This window comes from Thunnus maccoyii, chromosome 15, assembly GCF_910596095.1.
Source record: "Thunnus maccoyii chromosome 15, fThuMac1.1, whole genome shotgun sequence".
In the NCBI taxonomy this organism is placed as follows: Eukaryota; Metazoa; Chordata; class Actinopteri; order Scombriformes; family Scombridae; genus Thunnus; species Thunnus maccoyii.
Genome location: NC_056547.1, coordinates 9,997,470 through 10,021,326, shown reverse-complemented (window position 1 = coordinate 10,021,326; position 23,857 = coordinate 9,997,470). Strand labels below are relative to the sequence as shown.

At 40.4% G+C, this 23,857-nt stretch overlaps 1 protein-coding gene across 3 annotated transcripts in view; it reads left to right on the top strand.

Moving 5' to 3' along the window:
* Nucleotides 1-23,857, top strand: part of LOC121912602 (MAP7 domain-containing protein 1-like) — a 47,078-nt gene that overhangs the window by 17,226 nt on the left and 5,995 nt on the right. Inside the window, exons 2-11 of one of the 3 annotated variants that reach the window (XM_042434829.1) lie at nt 2,648-2,863; nt 6,435-6,503; nt 9,550-9,713; nt 11,053-11,161; nt 12,107-12,211; nt 18,214-18,333; nt 19,694-19,821; nt 21,374-21,516; nt 22,030-22,271; nt 23,243-23,600. In XM_042434829.1, the coding sequence (XP_042290763.1) occupies nt 2,648-2,863; nt 6,435-6,503; nt 9,550-9,713; nt 11,053-11,161; nt 12,107-12,211; nt 18,214-18,333; nt 19,694-19,821; nt 21,374-21,516; nt 22,030-22,271; nt 23,243-23,600 (1,654 nt within the window). Of the gene's footprint in view, nt 1-2,647; nt 2,864-6,434; nt 6,504-9,549; nt 9,714-11,052; nt 11,162-12,106; nt 12,212-18,213; nt 18,334-19,669; nt 19,822-21,373; nt 21,517-22,029; nt 22,272-23,242; nt 23,601-23,857 lie in introns of all 3 variants that reach the window. The other 2 variants (XM_042434828.1, XM_042434830.1) reach the window with 2 other exon arrangements.

The following is a 23,857-nucleotide window of genomic DNA, read 5'->3' as shown; positions in this document are numbered from 1 at the left end:
ATTCCTCCATTAGTATTCTATAGTGTAGCCTGTGCATTAAGCTCTGTGTTGAAGTACAGTGGGGGTAGCTGGAGAGAAGCCCAGTGTTAATCTGTGATTTATGTGGTTCGGTGAGCGTTTGGATGGGCCTGAGGAGAGCGTCACGCTCCATCTGCCCATTGTTGGCAGACTTGAGTGGAGAGCTGGCCTCCAGCCTCCAGACTCTCACCTTCCTACCTCACTATCTCTGAGCTCCTGTCTCATTATTTCTCCCGCTCTGTGCCGAGCTGCTTCTGTCTTTATCTCTGCTCCTTTTTTTTTTTTTTGTCTTTTTAAATCCTACACACCCCTTTTTTTTTTCTCTCCTCTGTCATTACAAAAACAGCCCTCTGCACATTTTTTTCCACTCTCTCACTGTCCTCAAACTCTCCTTTCTCGATAAATCTCTCTTCTCACTCTCCACATGTCCTTGTAGAAGTGCACAAATTGTTCCCTCTCCTCCTTCCTGCTCCTTCTCACTGCATGTCCCCCCGTCCCCTCCCCCCCCCCCCGCCATGCGTCACTCTGTACAGTTTGTCACAGACTTCTTCTCCAGTGCCACAACCAGAGAGGGAAGAGGGGAGGAACTCGGACAAGCAGCTGAGCTCAGTGACAGTATCAGCAGGGCAACCGAGTGTGAAAACAAAGTCAGAGCAGGGATTAAAACAGGATGTGTTTTGTGGCTTTTTGCGGCCTCTTTGTCACCCTTCATGGGGGTCAGAGGTCAGGAAGTCTGGCCTCATGACCGGATCTTTGTGGAGCCATGAATGGTGCTCATGTTAGGAAGTTTGTAAGTGAACTTGTGGAGCTTCATATGAATGTATTAAATGTAGGGCTGCAATTAATGATTATCTTTATTATTAATTAATCTGCCAATTATTTTCTAGATTAGTTAGCTTTGTCAGATCTTGTAAAATGCATTAAGAGACGACACTTGAGCGATCTGAAGTGGGTTTTTATGGTACTGGTATTTATATCAAAGGGTGGAGTCTGGAAGATGTGGACTTTTACCACTCAGAGAAGATCTTATGCTGTGTTCATATTACACGGTCGAGATGAGAAACATTCATCACATGTTTATGATCACGATCACATCAATCACGTCATCAGACAACTCGAGACGGTTGTATGACTGTACAGTTGGTCGTAAAAATACTGACATGCATTGACAATTTAATATAATATTCATTACACTCGGATTTAACTGCCTTGAACAACGGGCTGACATGAGACATCTATGTTTGTTTGGTTTTGAGAATTTAAGTCAGATATATACGAGCTTTTCAAAAAATCTTTCTCACTCGTAATTATGACTTGTTGTGATGTTTTTTGTCTGACCAGCAGTCTAAAACCCAAAGATATTAAGTTTGCAATGATATAAAACTTTCATTTTAGAGGCTGAAACCAGCAAATGTTCAGTATTTTTACTTAAAAAAACAACATTAGTGTGAAAGCAGAATACTACAGAACATTTCCAGTGCTGTTGCATTTACTTCACCTGTTAGTCGTCTTATCCTGTCGTAAAAATCCAAAACAAGGTGGTTGAAAGATGTCATGTTTCCTTTATAACTAGAAATTTACCGTAAGAGGAAAATCTGATAATTTTACGAAAATCTGGACACCTTTATGTCCTATAAAACTTGTGAGTGACTAGTAGTGTCCTTTAATGCAGGTATTTAACATCCTGTGAATGAGTTGTATCGACTTACTGTATATTCTATGTATATTATATATTTATCTCTTTTTATATTGTAATTTTTATGGTTTATAATTAAACGTCTATATTGTTGCAGCCTGATGGGGAGGGATGGGTGTGTTTCAAAGGGCAGAAATATTCTGTAATATATTTTTCTGTGTGTGTTTATGTTTTCTTTCGTACATAATATGGAAAATTCAACCAAAAGCAGTTTTAAAAAATACAATTATCCAATGTATTTTTCCACACACTGCTCTGGAGGCCCAGATGAGCATATTGTACCCCACGGTGAAGTCGAGAGAACTATGGATCAGTGTCTGTTGCTCTCTGGGAATAATTAAGGCAATCTAGCATTAATTATCCCCATGATAATCACTATGTAAGCACATCTTCTTTTTACGGAGGCAAGTTAAAATAGGCTTACACAGCAATCTGCAATGTTTTCTTCCTCAATGTGTCTTTCCATCCTTGTTTCACTGTTGCTGTTGTTTTGACGCCTTAAAAGCGAACTCAGATTTATTCCCACGGTGTGCGTCTCACCTGCTGCTGGAGTGTTTAACGGTGCCGACGGGAGGTTTCCTCCGCAAGACTGAAACCTTCAGAGACGTAAAGTGGGGGGATGTGTAGCGTCTTGCTGGGAATCGACTGACGTGTGTGAATTGCGTGTGAAAGAGATGTTAATGATTTCTAATGAGGCTGGAGTGTTGTGTTAATTAAGCCACCGAGGGTTTCCCAGGTTTATATTGAAAGTGTGTCAGCGGGGGAAAGAAAGTCAGTCGCTTTTACTGGAAGCGTCGCCACACTGATGGTGGCTGACACGACAGCAAGATGTTAAGTATTATAAAAAAGCATCAGCACCAAGAAGATAAATGTAAATTCTAAATCTTGACATTGATATCTTGATATTAATCGATTTGTCCTTCTTGTCCTCAGCTCTGCCCTTGCAGACGGAGTCTCAGTCCATCTCGAATGGGGACAAATCTTTGGAGAAGGACCTTCTGACTCCAGACGACTCAGCCTTCACAGACCTCTCTCCCAAAACAGACTCCTGCCCCAAAACAGAAACCCCCACTGAGACAGATGCCTCCTCCAAGACAGAAGCCAGGCCATCCACCCCCGGCACTCCCAGCAACCCTCAGCCCAAGAAAGGTAGATTTATGAGCGATGTATCTTTTGTTTGTACAATATATGCTATATTAACACAAGAATAAATCCGGCTTTAGTTGGAAAGGACCATGCAGTGAACTGTCATATCCAAGTTACATCAATTCTGTGCATTATTACTGATTTTATTGCTTTTCCGGTCATGTACAATCATATTTATCATTGTTGAACATCTCAGTGTGGGGCATTAATCTTCTTCTGGAACAGCCTCCACTCTACTAGGAGAGATTTGCTCCCATTTAACAAGAGCATCAGTGACCTCGGCTAAGCTTGGCTTGCAGTCGGTGTTCAAATTCATCCCAAAGGTGTTGAATGGGGTTGAGGTCAGAGCTCTGTGCAGGCCGGTCAAGCTCTTCCACACCAAACTGGGAAAACCATTTCTTTAAGGATCTCTCTTTGTGCACGGGGGCATAGAGGGTAATGTAACAATCCTTTAGGTTTATGTTGGGACCACCAGTTTCAATTATTTCAACTATGTTTCTGAGAAAACTACTATGTGTCTGATGTTTTGACTGTTATTTTGGCATGGTGGATGGCTAAAAACACTACAATACCCATAAGTCTCAGCCACCTTTGCTATGGAGAAGAAGCTGGTTAGAAGAGAATTGATTGTAAATCTTTTTTTTTACGCCATAATTTTTAGTTTTTGCTCTCTGTTAGCAGCACAAACGATGGAGTTTTAAGCTCAGCGATTTGATGTTTTTGGCTGAAATGCACATTGGAAGTCATAGTTAATTTACATCCTGAAGCTTTTATGCACACAGTCTTTTAACGCTGTTGTTCATCTGTTATATTGATGGTTTAACTCAGAGAGTTTAATGCCTCAGAAGAGCCCCAACTTTTAGTCACATTATTCCCACTTTGCAACTGTATTGTCATGCTGTTGCTATATAGCTTAAAGCACATTCATGTCCAAAGTATCATTTTATGTTGTAGAATTAAGATTTTCCTTAATTGGAGCTGAAGTACCAGCACACAAACATGTGTGTACAGTTTTAATAGCCTTTGAGCCTCCACTTTGTCGACGTGTTGGGAAGTTGGCAGCAAGGAAGTCTTGTTTTTTTGCCTTTATTTGACAGTCAGCGGAGACAGGAAACACAGGGAGAAAGAGATTGGGCTATGACATGCAACAAGGGTCCTGCAGCCGGAAGTCAAGCCGTGGACGTTGCGATTATGTTGTATACGCCTTAATCATCAGTCCACTGGGGCGCCCCAGCTAAGAAGTTATCTATTTAGAAGTGAAGTACTTTTTTCAGCAGCTATTTTTTTTAATAAAGGAAATAATAAGCTACATTTTTGTAATATTTAATCAGTAGGAAAGTGTTTAAGCCCAAGATAAAGTAATGTTGTGCCTCAGTTAAAAGCACAGGGATCACAGATCATGTGTAGTAATCAGATAGGACGCTGGGTTCTAAGTATAAAAGGATAATTATGGCAAAGCGTAGCGTAAATATTTTAAAAAATTGTCAACGAGTCACAATGATAGGTTGGATTTTTTATGATGCAGATAAACGGAGGTTAGTGCTACAAATTGTTTAAACTTTTTTCCAGCTGTTGGAAATTGGCAGCAGAAGAATTTGGAGCAATTTCACTCTTATTTCTGTTACAAGCTGGTCTATTTTTTTTACCCCCAAGCTGCTTAGTATTTTAACTTAATGGATGTTTAATTTTTTTGATGAAGTGCAAAATGTTGAATTAGCATTTTCTCTGACTGCTGCTCGCTGTGTGAGGCTGCAGGCTCATTCGTTTTCTGACCGAAACCTGGTTCTTGTTTATCGTTCAGCTGCGTCTGTATGAATCACCGCAGTCCAGCATGTGTGAAAAATGTTAAACCACTTCACAAAAGCACATTAAAAGGGATGAAAAGGAATACTGCTCATTAATGGAGGCATTTTTCATCCTCTTCTACTTGTGTTCTTTGACCTTGCTTCAAAGACAAAGCCTGCACAGCACACGTGTAAAACTTAATAGGATTCATTCATGATTTTCACACTTTTTCTCCTGATGGAAGTTTCAGTGTACATTGAGTCATTCCCGCCAGACAGATGGTGGTGGCCGAAAGCCAAATTGTCATTAGCTATGGGGGAGACAGGGTGTATAGAGTGGAGCAGGACTGATGGAGGGTCGGTGGGGGAGGGACTGGTCCATTAAGTGATGTCTCAGTGGGACAGGACCTCCAGGCCCGTCAGATTTATTTTTCTCTGCACTTCATAGCGTCTGCGTATCAGCCAGCCAGAGTAAAGCCATGTAGGAAACTCTCTCAAGGTGGGGAGGGAGGGAGTAAAGTCAGGTTGCCATGGAGATGGGGCTGAAGTGCTGCAGGGCCCTCTGCCATTGGTTGAGAATACGCGGCATACATATTACATAGCACGAAGACGAACCACAAAAGGAGACGGGCTCAGCGAGCACCCCAGGGGTGCCGGTTTTCAACGGCGTGTACAGGCTTCTTCAGTCGTGGCTTTTCACAGCCGGTTTTAAGGCTGGATAGAGAGCTACACAAATCCTTGTGTCATGCCACTGCGTCTCTCACAGTGTATCTGGATTCATGCTGATTATCTCTGCGGATGAGAACGGCTGAAAAGCAGCTGTACACCGCAGTTACAGTGCGTTGAACATCGACGGCGTAGGAAGAGGTGGAGCTGTGTTGACCTTGAAACTGAATCAGTGAATAAATCCCAAAAATCTGAATTAAACTTCCTCTGGCATTTCACATCAGTACTTCATCTGTGTCTATTTTACACAGCTGTAACACGTCAAAGACTCAGTTCAGACAAATAACAACAAAATGAAACCATGCTGCGTTTTCTCAACTATGCAGATAGTTTTGTTTTCCCACGTTTTGAGATTTTGTCGCTGAAATTTCTGCCTCCACCCAGATATAATGAAGATGAGTCCAGTTTTGTTTTGTGATGTTTGAAGATTTGAAGAAGGGTGTAATGTCACCCTCACTTTCCAAAATCTTGTGTTTTTATCCCCCAAACTTTTAAATTGTCCGTTTAATTTACTCACAAAACATTATCTCAACAGTCTTTTTACCGTCCAGCTGCTAAAATCCAGATGAGAGGAGAGAGGAGCTTATAAAAATGTTTTACTGGTCACTCACAGCGAGTTAATCTTTATAAGCAGCAGCAAATGCTTAAGGACTTTCTTTGTGTTTCACCACTCAGGCTACATAGAGGCAGCTACTGTTTCCTCTGATTGTTGGAGGTTGTACCTGCAGCCTGAGACGCAGACTGCAGGCTCTTATCAGGGCATCATTTAATCTACATTTATTACTATTTATAGTCAAGACAGTAAAGGGCAGTGCTCTTTGTAGTAAATATGCAAATGCATTATTTGCCTATCATAAATGTGATTTTAAGTGGGGTGAATAATACAAAAATTTGCATAGAATCTCTAGTTTTTTATTAGACTGCCATTACTTTGATCCAGTCCATACTAGATATGAGTATATGTTAGCTCCTCATGGTTGAAGGTTTGGAAATGTTAATAAATATAACGCTGTGAGGAAAAACACATTAACCAAAAGCTTTACATTTTCTCTTTTCCCTCACAGATGTGATAAGCTCAGAGCAACGACAGAAACTTGCCAAGGAGAGGAGGGAGGAAAGAGCCAGATATATCGGTAAGAAACGATAAAACGGCGTTGACATGACAACAGTTTGGTTGAGTTTTAACTCTTAAGGAATTCGATTTTCCTAAAAAAAACTGGTGATGCATGAAGCGTGAATTTATTGTAACCAACATGATGCATGCCATCATCTTATTCTATTCTTAACAACCTCCGTCTTTCTTTTGTCTCTCTGCTGTGAGTGACTGACGGTTATTGACGTCTCTTATTGTTTCTCCTTGCATGGCTTTCAGAACAGCAAACTCAGCTGCAAGGTAAGGCGCTTCACTAAAAACCATCAGCGTTCGCAGCAAGCAGTCATACCATTTGGGAATAATCAAACTTGTGATGGGAATCCCAATTCCTTCCATTTCTCCTCTGCTCCGGCCTGAACAGTTGCGGCCTTTCTTCCCTCCGTGAATCGATCATGTTGTTGTTTTTTTCTGACGTAATTCGGTGGATATTTATGAACCTCGTGAACTCTCAGCAGTTTCACTTTTGACTTAAATGTTTCTGCTCATTTAAATTTAAATTTAACTTACTTTAAATCTACTTTCCTTTACTTTATGTTCTTCTGCATTCCCACCCAGCGTGCATATTCCATACCCGTAATCATGGTTTTGACCTTGTGGCTGCAGAATAAAGCTTCCTCCAATGAAAATAGTGTGCTAGTCCAAATACATGAAGGACTATATTTCGTTTTCAAACACTGGGCTTCTCCCTGTGGACTCAGGCCAATACGTGAACAGCCAATCAGAGCAGAGCTCAGTGGGCGTTTTCCTGCAGAGACGTCTCATGGAGCCCAGGGCGCTTGGCGTGAAAAATGAGCAGTCATTACCATGAACTGAGACCAGGCCTCTCAGACAGATTAGATTTAATTACTACTTTCATTAGCATCAATAATGTGGTCATGCTGCACAGTTAAAGGGGAATTCTGGGGCCTTTTTATCGATAATATCCAAGGTTTACTGGGCTTCAGTTGCTCTGAGATAAGTTTAGTTTCCTGCAGTCTGCTTCTGTGTGTAATTACATGGTACAATGTTAAGGCTTTTTTTCCACATGGACCATGCAATTAGTTGAAAAACAGTACGCATGTGATGCTTGTGTATATAGGTCAAAAAAACATAATGTTTACTGTATGTTTATCCCTAAACAACAAATATTTCTCAACACATTTTGAAGCCTGGTTGTTGTGTAACAGCAGCTGTGCACCTCATGTTTTGTAGAAATAAATGAAAAAGTGAAAAGCACTCTCACAAGCCCAACATATTTTTCAATTCTGCTGTGAATTACAGACATACTAAGATTTTTTTTCTCAGGAATTGGATCTACGGAGGAGCAGAGAAGGCTTTGTCATTGTCAATGGTGCAAAGACTTGTGTGTGCCTCTTTGGCTCATTAGTGAAGATGAGCCGCAGAATACTGAACTAAATACAAATCATGCCTCGCATAACACTGTAAAATCCTTTTGCAGAACTCAATCCACTAAGTATTTCTAATGCTGTCTAACTCACTAATATCAAGTAATATCAAGACATTTCATGCCATTTTTTTAGTTGGATCCTGCATGTAACCCACCCTCACCAATTCAACTCTGTCCAACGTCATGGCAGTTTAATTTAAGAGGATTGATTGCTGTTTAATTGTTACCCCAGAGAAATGAGCCACAGCAGCGTATGTGTAAAGAAAACTGGCGTCTGCTGGAGGATGTTGTAAAACACAGCGGGAAACTTCTGCTTATTTATTGTTATGGGGATTATAGTGTAATGAACACATTGTCTTCCATCTGTTTCACCCATTCTGTTCTTGTGTCAGTGGTAGAAGCCTATCAGGAGCTTTAAGTGATTATACACTCTTACAATTTGAGGAATTGACTTTGGAATAACCTATGTAAGGAGAAAATCTGGGCAAAAATATCAAACTTTTGAATTACCATGTAACACACAGACTGGCTTTTATGTGTTTTTTTTGTTGTTTCTTTTAATAACTTTTGCTAGCGGCTTGGCTTTAGTGATGGCAGTTGTCTGTCTTTCTGTCGAACAAAGCTTTGGTCAAGACTGAAATATCTTAACAACTATTGGATGGATTTTAGTACAAATTTGGTACAGACATTCTTGGTGGTTAATGTATGTAGAATATGCTCCCTGCAAGTCAAAAGCCAGAGCTTCAACCTGCTCTGAACGCTTATTTTGTGGCTTTTTTTCTACCTTGTCGGTGAGTCTACGTTAGCTTGTCATGCATGCCCATAAACGGCCATCCGTTCCGTAGCCTTTGTTGCTAAGTTTTTTCTTTTGCTAAGGTTTTTTCTGTGTGTTGTTTGTGTTGTCCACTCACATATTTTGGATTGGATTTTAGCTTGAACATGTATGGATGTATATGAGAAGTTGACATCCTACTACTTTAGTTTGTTTCATAGTTTGTTTGTTTTTTGACGTAGACTCCAGAGCCGGCAGCTTCCAAGAGCTGGCCAATCAGAACAGAGTGGGCCCATCAGGAGTGGGGTCTTAAAGAGACAGGAGCTAAAACGGCCTGTTTCAGACAGAGGCTGAACTGAGGGGCTGCATAAAGAGCCAGTATAAGATAAATAACGAGTTTTTTGAACTGTAAATCATGCAAAGATATTCCAGTAGAGCCCCAGATTAAACATATAGGTAAACATTACACCTCCTAAACATCCATCAGGTAAACACTGTCATTGTGAGCATGTTAGCATGTTGACGTTTGCATTTAGCACTGCTATACCGAAATACACCCTCACAGAGCAGCTAGCGTGGCTGTAGACTCTTAGTGTTGCTAACCTCTTTCTAAACATTGTTCATGAAATGTGTCATATAAAAAAATTTATTATTAGAATAATGTTTGGGAAAGAAATCAGAAAGAAAACAGGTGAAACATCTTGGCTACAATAGCTAACTTACTGTTCTGCTCTTTATTCAGCCTTCAACCGTTGCTTACAGAAGAACGTGAGATTGAAAGAAAATATTTCAGACAGCTCATCATGTTTACTTCTCTCTCTTTATCCTACCTGAATTTTAACTTCACTCTCTGTGGTGACCCCTCAGCGGCAAAGAAGGCCCAGTGGTTGGAGAAGGAGGAGAAGGCGAGGCGTCTGAGGGAGAGCCAGCTGGAGGACCGCAGAAGGAAGCTGGAGGAGCAGAGGCTGAAAGCTGAGAAACGCCGAGCCCTGCTGGAGGAGAAACAGAGACAGAAACTAGAAAAGAACAAGGTGAGACTGATGCACGAGAGGCAAGTTGAAGGTTTGTCTGTTCAGGATCAGCAGGCAAGGAACAACAAAGAATATTTACACCCTGCATTTTATAAGACTGACTTTAATCATTAACACTGAACTAATGTGGTTTTAATTCAGTGTCTCTTGTCTGAGGCCAAATATTCATAAATACAGATTTTTTTTTTGTAGTGCCAGTCACAGAAATGTCCTGTTCTGCAAAATCTACAGTATAATTCAAGTCAGAGTGGAAAAATCAACCCTTCGCCAGTATTTATGTAAGTCCAACACTTATGACCACTGGAAAATTGCCTGCGTAACAGGGATTTTGTCCCATCTTGAATAACAGTCATGATGCCAAGTATTGGCTGCTCAAGGCCAATTTTTCAGTGGTCATAAATGCAGATTATTTGTAAGCAGTAGTTCCTAACCTTTCTTGTTTGTGAACTATTAAAATGAAACGGTGCCTCCTCTTTGACTCTACCAAAGACAGATTTACCCTCAGATTTTTATATATTTGTATATCGGCTTTCTTGCCGAGGGAGTTAGATAAGATGGTTGATATCAATCTCATACGCACCTATAGGAAGCCGGAGCTGGCAGGCTATTAGCTTAGCTTAGCATGAAGAGTGGAAACAAGGAAAAGCAGCTAGCCTGGCACTCTATAAAGTTGTTTGTTTAACCCATACTCGAACAGAAATGTATAAAACATTATTTGCTGTATCTAACAGTTTTGTCATCAAAAAGTGAAGTTGCCAGACAAACAGCAGAGACGCTGCACAGAAGTACTGGGAGGACAAATTAATTGTTGTTGTCAAGAAATACTTACACAAAGTAGCTCGAAAGCTTTAGAGGTGCTGATAAGTGTATTTCTAAATTTTGGACAGAGCCAGACCAGCAGTTTCCCCTGCTTCCAGTGTTTATGCCCTAAGCCCTGAGCTAAGATAACGGCCTCCTGGCTCTTGCTCCATACTTACTGCATTGAGAGTGGTATCAATCTTCTCATGTAACTCTTGGAAAGAAATCAAATAAACATATTTTTAAAGAATCTGTAAGAATCTTGAAAAGGTAAAATTATCCAGTATTTCACAAAAAAGAAGTCAATATTAGAAAACAAAAATTATGTTTTTATTTTCTTTCCTATCCCTTTAATCTTCTCACAACAACTCTAGCTTCATATTTACGGCACAGACATAAAAGTGGTATTGATATTCTCATGCAACTTGCGGCAAGAAAGCAAATTTGTGTATTTCCCTAACTGTCAAAATTTAAACTATCAAATAAACTGTTATTAGTGCGAATATATGCAAAGACTTGACTAATTTTTTTGGTCCTCCAGGAGCGATACGAAGCAGCTATCAAGCGGTCGACAAAGAAGACGTGGGCCGAGATCCGTCAGCAGAGGTGGTCCTGGGCAGGAGGACTCAACCAGACCTCCCGTAGAGAAAGTGAGTTTTAGATGAACCGCAATGACTCGGACACTCATAGAAGCCAGAAACGATTAGATATACAAATATATATCATATCCTCACTGTAGTCTTTGTGTTGAGCAATGCTTTACAGAATGTGACTCACTCGTCCCACTGATGCAATTCAAGGAAATAGATCCTGAAGGGTTTGGTGTCATGAGGGTGGGGAACCAGAAGGCAAATGACCTACACAGTAATATATGATGTTAGCACTTGTAATTCTTCAGTGAATGTTTCTCTTTTTTTTGGAGCAAAAATTGGTTCTGAGTACCAGTTTTCTCCGTTTAACTGATAACAGAGGCAGAAAGGTAGTTGTCAGGAATATGTTTCATTAGATTATCAGTGTGAACGGCGAGCCGTTGTGTTTTTATCAGAGACCTGTGAGGTAATTTCCTCTATTCAGACTGAACTCTGTCCTGTCCTGCACGCAGACCGACACAAACATGTGACTCAACTGCCTCTTTTCAAAAACTGTGACACTGAGGTCAAGACGAGTTTCTCTTCTGCAAGGTGTGAAAGATCCTGAATGTATGTGAGAGAACGTGAGTGTGTGTGTGATATTTTATGATTTCTGATTTCTTGCAGCAGAAAAAAAAAGAGAAAACCCTCCCCCAAATGTGATTTCTAACTATACCACACCCTTCCCATACTTTCCTCAAATTTCCTCCCCGTCTCCCCCCCAAAGTCTGAATTCAGATTAATCTTACTTCCAAATGATAAAGAGAAGCCAGTTTGACCTCAGAGAATGGTGAGTCCCGGCTCTCCTCCAGGAGCCGTTGACAACTGTGTGATCCAGGCAGAGGGAGTCGGCAGCCCCCCGTCTCTTATCACTCCACAGCTTTTGCCAGTCAGGGGGGGGGGGGCCCGCCCGCACCCCGGCCGCCTTGTGAACAGTTGTTGTCTGTTGCGTTCTCTCCGGTGCAGGCAGATGCTCGGCCTCCACGGTCAACTTGCCGAGACAGGTGGACCCTGTCATTAACAACAGGCTGTCCAAGTCCTCTGCCACGCTCTGGAACTCCCCCAACAGAAGTAAGGACGACCCGACGTCAATGTCCACCAGGCTTCCTGCTCCCTTCCCTTCCCTTCCTATTCATCCCCTTCCGCCTTCCCCCCCTCCTTCCTGTTACCCTAATCTGGTTTTTGGTTTTCTTTTATAATTATAACTGTCGTCTCTGGTGGCCTGCCTGCCTGCCTGTGCTTGGTGACTGGTCATTTACCACCTACTCCCCCCCCACTCTTATCACGCTCTCGGTCTCGTATGCATCGTGGTGTTTTAATTTGGTTTTTCAGTTGGTGGTTGTCATTGATTTAAGTCTTCCTTTGCATTTTTGATCAGCCTCCCTTCACCTCGACATCACCGAGTCATATTTTGTGATATATATTTTGGTACGTGTGTTTCATTGGTCACGGCACCTTTTTTTTTGGTTGTCCCCCTCCCACTTTACTGTTGGTGGTTTGGTGTGGTGGTGGTGGATATTATAGTGTGACTGTTGCAAATGAATCAATTAGAGCAACTTAAAGCACATGCATTGTATAATTTTTTTTGGTTTTATGTATTAATTTAAGTAAATTTACAGTCTAGTTCTATAGATGTTAAGTCTCTCTTGCTTGGTTATACTGTATATTTACAGCAGCGTATTGCTGCCACCATGACAAAACAAGTATTTGCTCAGTTTCTTGTTACAACTTGAAAAGTTTCTCGATGTAATGCGATCCTTTCCACATTATGAGATATTTGTTATGTTACTGGGGCAAATTTTCTTGTTGTTTATTTTTTTTGCAAGAAACATTAATTGTTATAATCTCAATATATATTTTTATATCACCAAACATTTCCATATATTTACACAAAATCAGTGTATCTCATTAAAAGAGACTTTTCTCATAGCGTAACAGTGAGTTCTTGTAACAAACTATGCTAAGTGCTAAGTGTCTACAGTCATGCTAGCATCTCTATGACACTTATTAGCATATTAGCATTTTATTGTTGTATCTGGTTATAACTACTAAGTAAGTTTTATCATAAAAATGTATTTTAGTGTCAAAAGTAAAAATACTCATCATGGTGCCAAATATATATTTGATTATTGATGCATTAATGGGTTGGAGGTATTTAAAGTTGTAGCTAGTCGAGGCTGAGCTCATTTCAACTACCTTATAAACTGTTGTGGTAGTTTAATCCTTTAAAATTGATCAAATTTCTAAACTAATTGTAAGTTTTGTAGATAACATCTTAATGGAACAGTTTGATTTGACAGATGCGCGTCTCACCGAGAGTTAGATGAGAAGTTGGTGTGTTGTTATAACAAACAACGCTAAGTGTCCACAGCCATGCTAGCAGCTCTGTGAGGCCGTGCGGAATCATGGTGCTTTGAGCTTAATGCTAATGTCAGCATGCTAACATGCAGATGGTATAATGTATATTTTTAAAATGTGTAGTATTAATTATATACGGTAGAATGTTTAGCATGTTCACCATCTTAGTTTAGCATGTTAGCATGCTGTTTTTTGCTAATTAGCACTAAACACAAACTACAGCTGATGGGAATGCCATTAATTTTGCAAATATTAAGTCATATGTATATGTTAACCAAGGTTTTTGACAAATAAACATTTTGACTTGATGATAGCATTAAATTAAAAGTCTTGACCGGTGGTGGACCAACCGACTCCATAGAGCAACACAGCAACGCACACAAATATGTTGTTTTAACTGGAAAGTTTTGTGATATAACAAGATATTGATATTGATGTCATTGTTACAAGAAAAGGTTATTGTAAAAACAGAATAATGTGGCATTTAGTAATAATGATGAAAATGTGTCATAATAACATAAAACACATATTTTTATAGTATGACAGGATTACAGTTAAACAAGAACATTTTTATGCTATAACAAGAAACTGAGTGACAGTCTTTTAAGTCACTGTGGCAGCAACATGCTGCTGTCATAGGACAAATATTTAAATTAACTTGTTATGTCAGACTCATTTCATCAGACTCCTGATTTGTCACAAGTACATAAGCAGCGCTGTCTCCATCTCAGATTCGTCTCGCCTCATAACATGTGTCATTACAGATCGTATCACCCACAGTGCAATCAGCAGTTCGGCTCTCAGCTCCCCCGCCGCCACAATAGCGGTTTAGATTTCGTGCTTGATCATCACTAATACAGATGCTCCGATACTGCAGGCACATAAAAGGACAATTCAGAGCTGAATCATATTTCTGCAGAGCCAGAGCCAGGTAGTGTTTCTGGCCTTGGGAGATGTTCTGCACAGTGTACCCGTAATAGTATTGAGGGGGGTAGTGATGTCAGAGCGGTGGCGTTTATAGATCCAGGCATCAATCTACCTCTAGGTGAAAAGTCGATCACCAGGCAGCAGCTCAGCGCAGCCTCCTCTTGCCGTATTGGAGAAAGAAGAGGAGGAGAGAAACCACTGTTGCCTAGCAACAGAACATAGTCTGGTTATCACTTAATCATAAAACATGTTGTGAAAACGATCTGCGAAGGTGACTGCATCAGCTGTTATATAAGAGAAGCCAGTCTATGAAAGAAAGAGTGATTTCACAAACAAAAACTCGCACCTCGTGTCATTCCTGGCAGTGCTGTTGTGATTGCACTATTATCATGCGTATGTGTGTTATGTGTTCGTACATACCTCTGTGTATGTCAACAGAGTGATGCTTGAATTACACAACAATGCAGCATTGACAAGAAGCTGAAGTTGTCAGTACACATGTCCCTGCTCTCATTACTTCCCTGCAAAAAAAAAAGAAAGAAAGAAAGAAAGAAAGATCTTTGCAAGGCATCTTATCAGTTGTTGAAACAGGAAATCAACACAACTAACTGGACTAGCTGTCTTAGCACGTTAGATCTCATGCTTTAGCTAAAATAAAATATATATAAAGTTAATATAAAAGTACATGTGCACACACATTGTGTTTATCCGTATGTCTTTGTCTCCTGCGCGTTACGTGTTTTCTGTTGTATGTAGAATTCAAAAGGAAAAATAAATCTACTAGAAGCTACTCAGTAAGACGCTTTCAAAGGCTCAAACATAACACTTAATGTCAAGTCTCTAAGCAGTGGTGGAGGAAGTATACTGCTCTTTTATTTAAATAAAAGTTGCAATGTAAAAATACTATGTTACAAGTAATTCACTCAAATTTACACATTTTACTTAAGTAAAAATATAGAAGTATTACCATCAAAATATATTGAAAATATCAAAAGTAAAAGTACAGAAAAATCATATATTATTATTAATAGATTTCTTATACTGATTCATCTGACTATTTACTGAGTATTATAACAAAAATGTTTTTTAGTGTCAAAAGTAAAAATACTCATTATGGCGCCAAATATCTTATGTTTTAGATTATTATTACTGGTGCATAACAAGTATTTAATGATTTAGATTGTCGAGGTTCAGCTCATTTTAACTACTTTATCTACTGTAGGGGTAGTTTAAACCGTAAAAAAACAGATCATATTTCAAAGCTAATTATATGTTTTGGGAAATAAACTTATTGACTCTCTTGCCAAGAGTTAGAGGAGAAGATTGATACCACTCTCACATGAGTATGGTATCTATCTTCTCATGTAACTCTTGGCAAGAAAGCAAAGTGTACTTTCCAAAAGGTCAAACCGTTCCTTTAAAGTCAGAGCTACAAGTTACTTTAGCTGTTAAATAATCCTAGTGGAAGAAGTAGCAGAAATGGATGATTAAATAGTTACTATTAATATGCTCCAGGTGTTTCTGGACTACAGAAAATGCTGCACTGCAGTATTTGTTTCTATGTTTCAGCTACTGTTGAAGAAGTCGGAGCTTTGTCTCCTCTATATGATATTCCTTCTGAAGAGTTTCATAGTCTGAGCTCTCAAACAGCATCATTTACTTTTCTCTTTCTGTCCTTATTCCCTTTGGGGGGTTCTCTAGTATTTGCTCAGTGCTTTATATAAATCTCACACAGGCATCTATAGTTTCTAACAGACTTGATTTGATTCTGCAGGAATCAAAGATGGCGTCTACTGACTAAAAAACAACTTTATTCTCCGACATGACGTCTGCTTTGCTCATGAGAGAATGATTTAATGGTGTATGTGTTCTTCGTTTTTTTTTCCCACCCGTCATTACAATGCATTGGATTATATATTTTGCTGTTGTCGGACGTCATATGTGCTGAATCTTCATCACATGACACTCAATAACAGTAAACACATACTAGCAGAATGGTGTTGAGGTCAGAGTAGGTTTGTCTTGCTTATAGGACAAATGGTACTAATGCTCAACTCACCAGAAACTGACAGGCCTTAGCGCTGCATTGGGTTTGAGTGAGGTTGAGCGTCACTGGGTTTTTGCCTGATGTGTTTTTGAGTGGTAAGTAATAAGAATTAACTTGGGTTTGCTCCTCTGTGTGTTGTTATCTAATGTCTGGTACTGTATGTAACACGTAGGCAAAAGTTTCAGTCATCCATCTTTGTGTTTGAGTTTCAGTATCTTTGAGTCAGAGTGTGTCTGACTGGCAGACTGGAGTTTAGTAATAACCACACTGGATGAGTAAAACCTCAATGGGTGGAGCTAAAGAACCAGTTTAATCTTGTTGGCCTCAAACAGAACTTGAGGTTTTTTATATGATAAGTCGAGGACACATTATGCTTAAGGGTTCAGTATGTTTTAAACAAACTGTCAACATCTAAAGGTAAAAAGTAAGTTTAAGAGTCTACATTCATGGTGTTGCACTTAGATGAAAAAGTAGTGTGAAAAATTAAAAATTGATCTTGAGAAATAAGTTAGATTCCTACCTTATTTGCACACCTGGCCTATAGCTGTGTTAAGTTGGTGTTAATTGTTTCGGAAAGTTAAAAGAAAAGTTGAAAGATGGTTTCAGATCCCAAGACAAGCACTTCATTGTAAGCATGTGAGGTCTTTAACATTCAAGTGGTTCAAGTTGTCATCAGAGGACAATAAAAAATGGACGTTGCCATGTTCCCTTTACAAAAATGGTGGATTATTTTGTGTTTTTTTGCATTTCAGTGTCATAAAACATCAGTATGTAAGTAACTTCATCACATCTCATGAGCCAAACTAATAGAAAACATATGTATTCACAAATACAGCATCAGTGGATTGTTCAAACGGACTCTTCTCATGAACATGATCCCACTCAAAAGCACCAAGTCATCCAACCTTTTCATGGTCAAACCACCACTACCAGCCTATAGCAAGTTAATTACTACTGTATGTAAACTAGATAGCTTCACAAAAACAATTGTTATTTGCATTATTTAGGACTAAAAGCTGTAGCTGCAGTTAGTTTACTCCTGAAAAACTGCAGTTCTTCGGCTCCACCTCCTGATGGATCAACTAACGAGATCATTTATGCTTCTAAAGCAGTTTCTAAGAAATTAAGTGTGCATTCACGTGCTGGTGGAAAAATCTGTACAGTCTGGGGCAATTTTAGCATTTTATTCATGTGCAATTTTGTCAGAAATATCCAACTGAGAAGACACATGCTGGCTCTTGTTTTTCAGAGGTTAAGAGGGTTTGTCTGACTAAATAAACACATGACACGAGTGTTTATTTACTGCTCACAAAGACCAAACTAGATTTTTTTTTAAAACTCAGAAACAGAGATGATAAAAGTTCCTCAGACTTCATCGTCCTACGTTGAATGATGTTCATGTGAGGATGAATTTCCAGTTTTTCCAACAGCACATGAATGCAAAAACTCCACTCTGCGTCAGATGGAGACACGGTGGTCAGTGTTTGTGTGTGTTTGTGTGTGTGTGTGTGTGTGTGTGTGAGGGAAGAGAGGATGTGCTGCAGTATCATCATTGAGGAGCGGTACACCTCCTGCAGTGTTGAGTGTGTTTTTACTACAGTGTACGTGTGTGTGTGTGTGTGTGTGTGCAGGAGATATGAAGGTGAATTTGTGTGTGAAAGACGAGGATCTAACTGTACGTTCACGTGTGTGAAGTTCACTCTGACGGTAACCCGACACTGACAGCGCCCTTTTGTGTCAGCCCGCAGCCTGCGTCTGAGCCCGTGGGAGAGCAAGATCGTGGAGCGGCTCATGACGCCTACGCTGTCCTTCCTGGCTCGCAGTCGCAGCGCCGCCACCCTCCTCAACAACAGCGACTCTCGTGAGTGTGAAACCCCCTCCAGACCCGTGTGTGTTCAGTGCGCCCATCCTCCTCTTTCTGCACATTATTACTGCAGTGTGCAGGGAAGGAGAAATCCTCTGTTTGGACCCCTTAAGCTCACTTTTATGGACATTTTGAGAGAGGAAAAGAGCTTGTTTGGCCCAGAAAATATAAATATATCTCTTCTTTCTTTGTTTCAGTCTTTCTCTTTTTCCCTCTTTCTTGCTCTTTCTGTGTTTTTATACATAAAATCTGGCTGCAACTTACAATTATTTTCATTACAGATTAATCTGTTGATTGTTATTTCAGTTAATCAATTAATAGTTTAGTCTAAACATGTCAAGAAGCAGTGAAAAAGCACACTGCAGTTTTCTAGAAGGCTTATATTGTACCAAACAACCTTATTAACCCCCATAAACATCAATTTACAATGACATAAAACAGAGAAAAGCAGAAAATTTTTGACATTCTTTCTTTATAAATATCTTGTTTCAGCCTTAATCTTTTCCCCTCTCTCATCTATGTTTCTATGCATTTTGATATGCAACCCTGTGATGCTATTTGGTTTGGTTGAAGATAGAGAGATAGAGAAAACAATCTCATCACAAGGTCCTTTTAATAGCTTCTCTGGAGATTTCAATCACATCATGCCATCTTCATCAGCCCATGGAGTTTTCCCAATTATCATGAAATCATAGATGTTCAAATTTCCAACCGAGGTCCTTAAATGCTCAGAAAAAGTGGAACTAGACCTTGTGGTAGGTTGATTTCTCAACAATTATCTGCATTATCAAGTATTTTTTTTTGTTTGATTAATCATTTAGTCTAAAAAGGTCATAAGTTGTAAAAAATGCACAACACATTTATCTTTAAAGGGCTTATTTTGTCTAAACAACAGCCCCAAAACCCAGAAAAAAAAGACCAAAAAAAAGATATTAAATTTACAATAATAAAATGGAACATTTGAGAAGCTGGAGCCACAAGTGTTTGGTAATGATTAATAAAACATAAAAATTATCATCAAGTTGATCCCTGACCTGAGGGGGAACAGGATGATTGCTGCAGTAAAGAATAACAGTGTACGTTGGTGAGCAGATGTGCCTCTAATGGATAACAATAAAAGATAGTTATCCCTGCAAGTGAAATCAATACTATTATTTAAAAACAATAAAATAGTAGTTACTATCATTATGTAATTTGTCAGCTAGATTTGATTCATTGTCTTGTAGCATGTCATGTGTATTGTGTGTTTTTTTTTTTACCACCCTGCATGGTGTGAGTGGGGGCCCTGACCTCGGCCCTGCTGCCGCTCTCTGCATGTTTATGTGCCACTCAGACTCTCACCACTGCTCCCGTTCAGCCTCTGCCAGCCCGCTGAACGCCTCCTCCCACCACCGCCCGCACCAGAATACTGCCGAGCGCTGGAGGGTCTCCTCCGCCAGCACGCCGGACATCACCCAGCGCCAGCGCCGACGAAACTCCACACCGGTAGGCTGTGTACAAATATACAGGACAACTCTCATACACACACACACCTGCTATAAATATACGTTTTGGATTATTTAAATGTGGTGATTGAGAATTCCCTTTTTTTGGAAGACCAGTCGTTCTAGACCGAAGCACTAAAGATAATTTGAACTGAATGTCTTTATCTTTTCATGTATTACTTTTGAAAATTATTTTTGTTTTTGTTTTACTGATACCACTTTCATGTCTGTACTTTTAATATGAAGCTACAGCCAGCAGCCAGTTAGCTTAGCTTAGCACAAAGACTGGAAATAGGGGGAAACAGCTAGCCTGGCTCTGTCCAAAGATAACAAAATCCACCTACCAGCACTTGTAAAACTCACTAATAAACAAGTTATATCTAATTTGTCTGTACAGATAATATGAAGTTGCAGCCAGCCAGTCAGGCAACAAAGAAATTGTATAAAACCACCCATTGTCATTTTTACACTTCTGTTTTTATATGATAAAACAAACCAGACACATTATGTTAATTAGTGAGCTTTACAGGTGTTGTTGGGTGGGTTTTTTACATTTGGACAGAGCCAAGCTAGCTGTTTCCCCCTGTTTCCAGTCTTTGTGCTAAGCTAAGCTAAATGGCTGTTGGCTCTATCTTCATATTTAATGCATTTATAAAGTCAATGGAAAGACGTAAGAAGACACAAATTAGCATGGTATGCGCAAATTGGCGCGTTTCATGACGTGAAATGTTTCAACTTTATGAGCTTTATGAATCTGGTTCATAAACGTACGACGAGACGAGAGGAAAAAGGAAAGAGACTGGAGGGAAATAACGGAAAGAACTGGAGTTTCCAGGTTTCTGAGTTTGGTCAAAGTGCTTACATACAGACACTCTCCCAGAGACACGGTCAGTCCATTTCTAGCTAGCTTACAGCTAATGTACAATTGGTACATTGGCTGCTTGGGGCAAATAATCGCAGTGGTTAGTCCAGTGGTCAAAGGTATCAACCTTATTATCCAACTCTCTGCAAGAAAGCACATAAGCATATTTCCCAAAATGATAATGAACAACTTTTAAGACCATCATTGGACATTTAAAATATCAAATGAAACCCATAATAATGAGATCCTCTCTGGTGGGTTAGCGTGACCTATCATAGCTTCTAAATGGCAGGAGAAACTTATACAATAAGCCTTTACAATAAATAACAAGTTAATTTTAAAGAACACACATTTTAACAACTAGATTATGAAATCTCAGGTGCAAACATAGTAAACTGTCTTCTCAGGTCAGGGTTTCAACCTGGAAATTGTGCAGCTGAAGTGGAAAGCCCCTCAGATCCTGACACATTTCGTCTCACCTCTCACACTCATTAAATCAATGTGTAATGAGTGTATTACTGGAGGTGGTCTCTATTTCAGGCGAGGGAGTCTGCCTGAATTTCTATAATCTAATGTGGGAGTTCCAGCCAAAACATTAGGAGGTGACGACACTGACATTTAACAAAAGGCCATTATCTGCAGCCTTGCCCTGAGGTGACAACTGGTTATTTGTGTCACCTATTTCTCCAAGGTGGACAGAAAGAAGAAGGAGAAGAAAGACAAGGAGAGGGAGAACGAAAAAGAGAAGAGCGCTCTCACAAAAGAGAAGGTGCAGAAGAAGAGACAGACGGCGTCGCCCACCACTATGACCCAGAGATCCAGGCCAGAGACCAGGTAATGTCTGTCATATAGATGTGTATATTCCGTGATAATACAGCTAGTGTAGGAGAGAGACTGAAAGAGTGAAAGAGGAGGGGGCTCGTGTGTCCTCGTGCTTTATCCTTGGAGCAGGTTAATGTCTGACAGATGGTCCAAGGTGCTATAATCTAACTTCTAAAAGAGACTCTGCTGGACATCGTTCAGTCAGCAGCCGCGGGCTAGTCTGCCAAGAACGGGTCTGTTTATGTGAGAGTGAGGCACTTGCAGACAGAATGGGGTTTTCCTGACTGATGCACCCTCGCTCTTCTCACGTTACACCACCCTACAGCCAAAAAATCATAGCAACCGAATGTGGCGGTTCAGATCGTGTCACTCATATCTTCTGGCCTTTATGCCCTGCTCTGGGAACCTCATTACCTTTACCTCTACGCTGCCATGAAATCCCATCTCCTGTGCCACCAGTTCACTCTTTAACTCTTTCTCCTGCTTATATTTCACCTTTGCTGCCATCTTTTCTCTGCTCATCAGCACCCCGAAGCCCAAAAACAGACCTCCATCACCCGCAGCCCCCAAAAGTCGGCCATTATCCCCCTTGGTGCCAGCAGCAGCTGCCAAGACGCCCACGGGCAAGAAGACACCACCTCCTGGCACCAAGACCAGACCCAAACGGGCCCAGACGCCCGCTAGGGTACAGCCCCAGACGGTTGCTGCGGTCACCGTGGAAACAAGCCACGAACCCCAGCAGCCCGACACTCCGGAGGAGAAGAAGAGTAAGTGTGGTTACCATGGGGATGATATCCAGGCTTCAAGGTGACTTAGAGGTTTTGGCCGACATTCATGTTGCAAATCAGTGTGAACACACAATTAATGTGTTCTAGCAGTTAATGTGTACAGGTTTCTCTTTTGGATGAAGTAGCTTCACACCGTGGGGGTTTAATTGGAAGTTGTTTGTATATTAAAATGAAAAAGCTAGGTGATAAATTATTTTTAAATGTATAATCAGCTCATATTTTTGATATTTTAGCAACACAACACCAGAGGTTATATCAGTGAGTCCACCACTTTGGTCGGGACTGAAATATCTCAACAAATATCGGATGGATTGCCACGAAATTTGGTGCAGACGTTCATGTTCCCCAGAGGATAAATTCCACTGATTTTATTGATCCCCTGACTTTTCACTTCTCCAGTGAAATATCTCAACATGTAATTGGTGGATTGGGACCGAATTTGGTACAGAATTTGGGTGAATACTACAATTTTAGTGATCTCAACAACTGTTGTATATATTGCCATTAAATTTGGTACACACATTCATGTCCCCCTCAGAATGAATCCTGATAACTTTGGTTCAAGTTCAAGTTCAACTTTATTTGTCATTTCTGCAGAATAACACACGTTATCAGTGCAATGAAATGCTTAAGATGAGGCTTGGGACACTACTGCAGGATAAATTAATTATACACAAGTAACAATAAGCTAAACAACAAAGATAAAAGGTAAAAAAAAAGATAAAGACTGAAAAACTACAGATTAGGAATTTACAGTAAATAAATGAATGGTACTTGTTACAGCATAAAATATTAGATGCTGTGAGTATAGAGTATATACAGATGAAAGCAGCTAACGTGTTAGTTTTGTTAAGAAGGATGTTGTTGGTAAAGCAGACGTTTGCCTCCTATTTATTGTCGTTTTAGAAACAGAATCATCTCTTCTCCTCTCTTTGTCTTCTCTCTCATAGCCTCCGGTAACGTTCCTGCCATTGTGGTGTCCTCTGCGCCGATTACACCTCCTTCCCTCAGCCCACCGGTTGTAGCAGCATCCTCTCCCGCTGTGCCGAGCGTAGAGCCGGCCGCCCCAGCTGCCTCTCCTGCAGCGGCTTCTGCTAGTAATCCTACTCCTTCTGCTACACCCGCCGCTGCCACCACCACCACCGCTGCTGCTGCTGCTGCAACCCCGCCTGCACCAACCAGCAGGCCGTCAGCAGGCACCAACGACCCAGAGGAGGCTGCTCGCGTCCTGGCAGAGAAACGCAGACAAGCTCGAGAGCAGCGAGAGAGGGAGGAGCGGGAGCGGCAGGAGCAGGAGCACAGAAACAGGTCAGCCTCAATGTCAATATGGATACATTAACACCCTGTGAGTCATCATACATTGTCATCTAATATCTATAAAGTGTGATAATGTGCGGTTGGTGGTGCAGTTGTGAGTTTACAGGATTGTCAACATGTATAAAATAATTTTTTGTGGCATTTTTGGCTTTATTTACATGAAACACAGGGAGCGAGAGAGACGAGGTAAAGACATGCAATCAAACTCGGGATGTTGTTGGACAGAATAACACTTTTCAATATGATAT